Source organism: Cebus imitator, unplaced genomic scaffold, assembly GCF_001604975.1.
Source record: "Cebus imitator isolate Cc_AM_T3 unplaced genomic scaffold, Cebus_imitator-1.0 Scaffold93, whole genome shotgun sequence".
Taxonomy (NCBI): Eukaryota; Metazoa; Chordata; class Mammalia; order Primates; family Cebidae; genus Cebus; species Cebus imitator.
The window spans coordinates 3643138-3651257 of record NW_016107408.1 but is presented as its reverse complement, the minus strand read 5'-3'; the positions used below and the strand labels follow the sequence as shown (position 1 = coordinate 3651257).

General features: G+C 50.0%; 1 protein-coding gene across 1 annotated transcript in view; it reads left to right on the top strand.

The window, feature by feature from the left end:
- The window catches only part of SDK2 (sidekick cell adhesion molecule 2), a 318487-nt gene that overhangs the window by 184088 nt on the left and 126279 nt on the right, over nt 1-8120 (top strand). Inside the window, exon 4 of the mRNA XM_037741077.1 lies at nt 5867-6014. Coding sequence (XP_037597005.1) covers nt 5867-6014 — 148 coding nt within the window. The remainder of the gene's footprint in view (nt 1-5866; nt 6015-8120) is intronic.

Genomic DNA, 8120 nt, shown 5'->3' with positions numbered 1-8120 from the left:
CCTCCATCCCTCCACCCATCCCTCCATCCATCCATCCCTCCATCCCTTCATCCATCCATCCCTCCATCCATCCCTCCATCCATCCCTCCATCCATCCCTCCATCCCTCCATCCATAAATCCATGCCCCCGCCCCACTGGCCTTCTTTTATTTCCTCTGTGAACCCCTTCTCTCCTACTTCCGAGCCTTCACACACATCCCCTCCCATTCCCGTACATACCCCTAGCAGATACCTACTCAGCTTAACAAAAGCTTCACCAATCTCCCAGTCTAAAGTAGGTCCTCCTGCTTTTCATCTCATAAAGAATCCCATTCTATCCTTTTCAAGTTGTCACAGACATCACCAAACGTTTGCTTGTGGGTTGATTTACTTGTGCCTGTCTCCCTGACCAGACTGGAAGCTCCAAGAGGGCAGGCACTAGGTCTTCCCTCAGTGCCTACCCCAGAGACCACCTGGTCACAGCAGGGGCTCCATCAGGACCTGGTGAATGCTGGCATTGAGTGAATTTAGAACCTACTGTGTGCAGGGCGCAGGCCCAGAGGTCTTGTAGGGATTTGCTTCTGAATGTGACTGCCTCTCAAGGCTTAGCATCTATACAAGAGATAAAGAATGTGCATGCAGGATCGCAATGCAGGTTATGACTCAGGAAGGAGGCAGGGAGGATGGCACGGGGAGGGCCAGGGTGAATGTGGGGCGGGCCTGGCCCTCAGTGTTCCGTTGCATAAGCCACTCCATCTCCATGAGCCTTCATTTCCTCACCAGCAAAATGGAGCTAATAAAACTAGAGAGGAGAAAGAAACACTATTACCATAAAATTGCTTTGAATTGTTCAGATATATCTTCTGAGTTCTGTGAAAAGTTTTTTTAAGTGGATAAAATTATTTTAAGAACTGAAATCAATGTGATTCATTGATGTAATTTTTTTATAGACAGAGCCGAGTAATGGAAATTAATAAACAACTAAAAATGTATATTTATTTAAATTGAGCTTGTCATGTTATTGTAAGGATTAAATGAGATAATGCATGGAAAATCTACCTAGAAAGAAATCTGGGGTAGGGTAAGTGCTCAACTGCTCTGTTTTTAAATTCTATTTGAATGGTTTGGGGTAATCTTCATTGAGGAGGTGATGTTTAAACTAAACTGTGAAAAATGTGTAGGATTCCAATATTTTAACACTACAAATATTAGATACAATTTTTAACACTTTTATATACTCTTCTAGTTTTATGGCTATGTAACAAATTACCCTGAAACATAATAGTATGCTGCGATCATTTATCATGTTCACAGATCCTATGACTCTAGAATCTGGACAGAGAACAGCAAAGGCAGCTTGACTCTATTCTAGGATGACTGAGGCCTCAGCTGAGGCTCAGTCTGGGGCTGAAGGATGGAACTGAAGTCCTCTCAGGGCTCACATGTTTGTTCACATGTCCATCGTTGATGCTGGCTGTCATCTGGGGACCTCAGTTCCTCTCCATGAGGGCTTATCCCACATCTGCTTTGGCTAGATTGAGCTTCCTCACAACATGGTGGCTGGATTCCAAGGGCTAGTATGGAGAGTGAGAGCCAGGTAGTAGCTGTATCCTTTTGATGACCAAGTCTCAAAAGTCACATAGCATCACTTCCTACACATCCTATTGGTCAAATAGTCACAAGCTCCCTAGATTTAAGGGGAAGGGACCTATGCCCCATCTGTCTATGAGAGGATTGTCCATCATACTGTAAAAAGAGCATGCGAATAGTAGCAAAATATTGATGCAGCCATCCTTAGAGAGACACAGCCTGACATACACATATCATCTCATGAAATAGTACAACCTTTGAGGAAGGAGCCCTTCTTAACTCTGTTTTACAGAAGAGGAAATTAAGGCTTAACAAAGTTAAAAGTTTTGCCCTGGGTGGGCACAGTGGCTTACACCTGTAATCCCAATGCTTTGGGAGACCTGGGTGAGAGGAATTGTTTTAAGCCAAGAGTTCATGACCAGCCTGGGCAGCATAATAAGACTGGGTCTCTACAGAAAAAAAAAAAAGAAAAAAGAAAAAGAAAGTTTGCCCAACATTATGGCTAATGAGTGACAGAGCTAGGATTTGAAGTCAGGTCTGAAAATCTCCAAAGCTATTACCATTACACACACTGCCTACCAAGTGTCGAACAAGGATGCCACAGCAGATTTGATCTGTTGAAACACTTAATTGACTACATCTTTCCAGGATGCTGTATAATCGTGGTGCCTTGGTGACTCTTGGCTTGCTCAAGTGGCATTCCAGGCAGTGGCCCAGCCAAAATACTGGCCGTGGGGTGGGAGGTGGCAGGACATGGTATGGGCATTAAGGCAAGAAAGGTTGGCTGGGGTCAGGTTAGGGAAGAACCTTAAGTCCAGGCCAGGGAATTTAGACTTTCCTAGGGTAGTGAGGAGTTCCCAAAGGCTCTGAGAAGGTCAGAAAAACTAATCAAGAACAGTGTGTAAGGCCGGGCACAGTGGCTCACACCTGTAATCCCAGCATATTTGGAGACCAAGGTGAGTGGATCACCTGAGGTTGGGAGTTCGAGACCAGCCTGACCAACATGAAGAAACCCCATCTCTACCAAAAAATACAGACTTAGCCAGGCATGGTAGCACATGCTTGTAATTTCAGCTATTCAGGAAGCTGAGGCAGGAGAATCGCTTGAATATGGGAGGTGGAGGTTGCGGTGAGCCAAGATCACGCCATTGCACTCCAGCTTGGGCAACAAGAGTGAAACTCTGTCTCAAAAAAAAAAAAAAAAGAAAAAATCAGTGTGTGAGATGGACAAGAGGGGATCTGGTTGTGGGAGACATACTCGGGGTCTGTGCCGCTGGAGTAAGGGGCCAACCCATTGGCAAGGCCAGATGGACCAGAGTGTCCTTGGCATATAATGGTAATGTCCCAGAGGAAGAGCTGAAGGACTTGGTGGGGGCAGGGAAGGGAAACGCCACCAAAAGCTCCAGGGGTTTGAGCTTAGGTAATTGGGTTTGCAGGGCATGAAGGCAGATTTTAACAGAACTAAGGATGCAAGGAGAGCTTGGCAAGGAGGTGACCAAAGGCCTTCCTCGGAGAAATGCCCAACAGACTGTTGGAAATTGAGTCTCAGAGCTCGGGGAAGAGCCAGAGCAGAAGGCACAGGTGTCATTTGCGGGGAGATTATGGTCAAACCGTTAGGCCAGGTGAAGCCACCATGGGGCCAGCGTGGCTGGAAAGAGAATCAAGACTAGGGTTTGGAAAATGAACTGTAGGCCCGCATTCTCAAATGATTGTTTGGCAGAATCTGCAAACCAAGAGAGTGAATCAGGTGCCCAGAGAGCTAGAGGGGTTGAAGCAGGGCCTTTCCGTGCCCTGGGGGATGCCTGGGAGGTAGGGAGAGTGGAGAGCACCTTTGTGAGTTTGCCAAGTCTCAGGAGATTCTGAGAGCCACCCAACTCAGCCTTGGCTCGTGCTGGCACTACCTGAGCAGCTTTAGAAAGACTCAGGTCCGGTCTGGGCACGGTGGCTCACGCCTGTAATTCCAACACTTTGGGAGCTCCAGACCAGTCTAGGCAACCTAGCAAGACCTTGTTTCTATTAAAAATAAAATTATCCAGGCGTGGTGGTACCCACCTGTAGTCTCAGCTACTAAGGAGGCTACAGTGGGAGGGTTGCTTGAGCCCGAGAGGTCAAGGCTGCAGTGAGCCATGATCACTCCACTGTACTCCAGCCTGAATGATAGAGCGAGACCCTGTCTCTAAAATAATAAAGAAATACTGAGGTCAGGGTTCCACACACCCCAAAAGATTCTCATCTCTGGGAATATTAAAGGCTCCTCAAGGATTCTAAGGTACAGCCAGGTTGGAGAACTCCTGGTGGAGAGAAAGGAAGAAGAGTCCGTGGTCTTAGAGGAGCTGAGAAATAACAGCTGACGCCATAGGAAGGGCCCAGGCATCTTAGGATGCAGCCCCTTGGTTAAAAAGGGGTCTGTTTGGCAATGGGGAAACGAAGGCTGTAAGTCAGCAGTGTGAAACCTTTCTGCGCATAGGAATTCTCTGCACAGGTCAACGCACATTTAGTGATGGCTTAGAAAATGGGGTGAGATGCAGGCTGGGCGCGGGGGTTCACACCTATAATCCCTATAATCCCAGCACTTTGAGAGGCTGAGATGGGCAGATCACTTGAAATCAGAAGTTCGAGACCAGCCTGGCCAACATGGTGAAACCCCATCTCTACTAAAAGTACAAGAATTAGCCAGGTGTGGTGGCAGGTGCCTGTAATCTCAGCCACTCAGGAGGCTGAGGCAGGAGAATCACTCAAACCTGGGAGGTGGAGGTTGCAGTGAGCCAAGATCACACCACTGCACTCCAGCCTGGTGACAGAGTGAGACTTCATCTCGAAAAAGAAAAGAAAACAAAACAAAACAGGGTGCTGTGGGAGGTCCCCCATTCCCACACTCCTCACCAGCGAAATCAGAAGCTTTGGGGGTGAGGTTCCCATCAGCATTTTTTAACTCTACACACCATCAAGTTTGGGACATATAGGCTCCTCACAGTTGAACTCAGACACACTTTGCCAGGTGTCTTGCTAAAATGCTACTTCTGATCCAGCAGGTCTTGGGGTGGGGAGGGCTGAGACTCTGCATCTCTGACAGGTGCCCAGATGTGGTGCCCAGGCAGCTGCCCACGGGCCACACTCAAAGTAGTAAGGATGTCCCTTAATTTTCTTTTTCTTTTTTTTTTTTTTTGAGTCAGAGTTTCGCTCTTGTTACCCAGGCTGGAGTGCAATGGCGCGATCTCGGCTCACTGCAACCTCCGCCTCCTGGGTTCAGGCAATTCTCCTGCCTCAGCCTCCTGAGTAGCTGGGACTACAGGCACGCGCCACCATGCCCAGCTAATTTTTTGTATTTTTAGTAGAGACGGGGTGTCACCATGTTGACCAGGATGGTCTCAATCTCTTGACTTCGTGATCCACCCGCCTCGGCCTCCCAAAGTGCTAGGATTACAGGCGTGAGCCACCACACCTGGCGTCCCTTAATTTTCGAGGGCATGGTAGATGCACAAATACCCCTTCCCAAACCTTATCTCCAAGCCTCTGTGTTGGAATTAGTCTCCCCACCACCTCATCCTGCCCCGGCAGGCAGGCTGGAGAGTGTCCTCTCCACATCTCCTCTGCTCTCCGCTTCCCTCCTGGCTGACAGAGCCAGGATAAATGTTCCCCTCCTTATCTGCCAAGGGGGTGGCATGTTTTAAAAGAGCAATATGGTTCACACATACACACAAACTCACACACTACACACCCAAGGCGCAGGAGAGAAACGCTGTCTGCACCCATTTGCAAGCATCTAAGACCCCATTCTCTCTGCATACCCACCCTTCTCTCCCTGAAAGGGCACAGGAACCTGCCCTTCACCTCACACCGGAACCTCTGCCGTCCTGAAAGCCACACTGTAGGGAGGGGAGGAGGAGCTGCACAGCCTGACTCCAGGGTTTGAGGTCCAAGTTCAAATTCTGACTGTCTCTGCCTGACTAGGTGACCTTGGACAAGTCAACTAACCTCTCTGAGGCCATTTGAGCAGATTTTTCCATTGTAAAACATGTGAAACGATGACCAACCTCTCGTGGTGGCTGGTTGAGTTGGCTGATGGAAAGATATAGGGATATGAATGGAGACAGTAGCAGAGGCAGGGTGCCAGTGGTGAGGCAGAGAATGGGGCAGCGAGGTGATGTGGGTGGCCCAAGCAGGGTGCCCCCTTCCCCATGGTCATCCTGTCTGCCCCGAATTTTCCATCCATGCCCACCACTTCCAACCTGCAAGCTGGGCAGTCCCTGAGGCTGACCTCCGGTGCCTCATTCTACTCCCATTGTCCCGGCTGCAGACATGGGGAGCTTTGAAGAGAGGGAGAAGCACCAGAGCGTCTCCCACGGAGAAGCAGCTGTCATCCGCGCCCCGCGCATCGCCAGCTTTCCCCAGCCGCAAGTGACCTGGTTCCGGGATGGCCGCAAGATCCCGCCCAGCAGCCGCATGTGAGTGCACCGCTCTGGGGGGACGGGTTGGGAGGGGGCCCTGGGGAAGGAGGTTTGGGGCCAGATGAAGTCTCCTGAATGCGGAGGAGGTCCTTTGTGCAGAAGCTCCTTTCAGCTCCCTGGGACACAGCCAAGTAGGGGACCTCCCAGGGGCTCTCTTGGGATGCACACACAAGGACTTGGGACCATTGAAACCCACGTTCGGTCCCCTTCCTGGGGAATCCCAGGGTGTTGCCTCCACTGTCAGCTGGTGAATAAATCTGCCTTTCAGAGCACTTGAAAAACCTGAACAGGCACATACGAAGGCGCTGTCACTGTGGTTACAGGCCCAGGCCTCAGGCCAGCAGCACCAGGGGATGTTGGAGAGGCTGGCGTCTCCTGGGCAGCCGGGCAGCCCTGGGCGTGTCCGTTGGTGGGGTTTAACTGGTGTGCGAGGGCTGTGTGTGTCTTGGCTGTGAGGCAGAGGTATGGCCAGGGCAGCCCCAGGGAGAGAAACACATAGACCTCTTAGTGTTCACAAGGGTGTGTCTGTGTCCCCAGGGGTTGGCTGGGGCAGCCCGGCCGTGGGCAGGAGCCATGGAGCCAACACCCCACACCTCCGCAAAAGGCAAGCAACAAAGCATTCCTCCCAAAATACACCCATCTCCCTGCCCTCCTGAGCCTCCCGAGTGTCTGGAGCCAGCCAGGGATTTCCTCTTTGCAATTCCAGCTCTCCCCTGCTTCCAGAAGACCCCCTTCTGATCTACTCAGGCTGCGTGTACACAGGACCAAGCCTGTCCTGGTCTCTGTAGAGAGTGGAGGAATAGATGGACAGTTTCTGCCTTTGGGGAACATTAAGTCTAGTTGGGGGAAGCATAGTAACTGTAACAGTAATATTTGGCCGGACGCGGTGTCTCACACCTGAAATCCCAGCACTTAGGGAGGCTGAGGTGGGCTGATCACTTGAAGTCAGGAGTTGAGACCAGCCTGCACAACATGGCAAAACCCTGTCTCTACTAAAAATACAAAATTTAGCCAGGCACTGTGGCAGACCCTATAATCCCAGCTTCTCGGGAGGCTGAGGCAGGACAATCGCTTGAACCTGGGAGTCAGAGGTTGTAGTGAACCAAGATCAGGCCACTGCATTCCAGCCTCCAGCCTCCAGACAGAACCAGACTCCGTCTCAAATAATAATAGTAATGACAAGATCACCATCATCATCACAGCAGCTGCCGTTTATTGAGTGGCTGCTATGTGCTGAGGACTGAGCTAAGCACACAACACATCCCCTCTCCTCCCAGACAGCCAGGCTCTGTGAGGAAGAAGGTGCTCTCAGTCTCATTCTCCTTCCTGTCCCCAGAGTACCTGCTGAAAGGAGACATTGCTGAATGAATGACCCTCACAGCCACCCAGCGAGATGCTGGGTTTCTCCCCATTTTACAGACAATCCAGTGAAGTTCCCAAAAGTTTAACTACTTTGCCAAATCTCACACCGCTGGTAAGTGGTGAATTTGCGTCCAGCCCTGCCAACTCCAGAGTCAGGTTCTTTCATTCTTGTCTTATGTGAAAAGTGCCTGAGAACGGACATACAGACACGATGGAAAGATTGCGTCTGTGGGAACAAGTCCTGCGGAGTATCTCACCCTCGCCACCTGTTGAAATCATTTGGGAATTTGCGGATACAGTCATGTGTCACGTGATGACAGAGATACATTCTGAGAAATGTGTCGTTAGGCAATTTCTCTGTTGTGTGAACACAAACCTAGATGGTGCAGCCTACTACCCACCTACGACATATAGGGTGTATGGTGTAGTCAGCTGCCCCTAGGTTATAGACCCATACAGCATGTTACTGTACTGTAGGCAATTGTAACACAATGGTAAGTATTTGTGTATCTAAACATATCTAAATATAGGAAAGGTACCATAAAAATATGGTATAAAAGATTTTTTAGGCTGGGCGCGGTGGCTCACGCCTGTAATCCCAGCACTTTGGGAGGCCGAGGAGGGTGGATCACGAGGTCAAGAGATCGAGACCATCCTGGTCAACATGGTGAAACCCCGTCTCTACTAAAAATACGAAATATCAGCTGGGCATGGTGGCGCGTGCCTGTAATCCCAGCTACT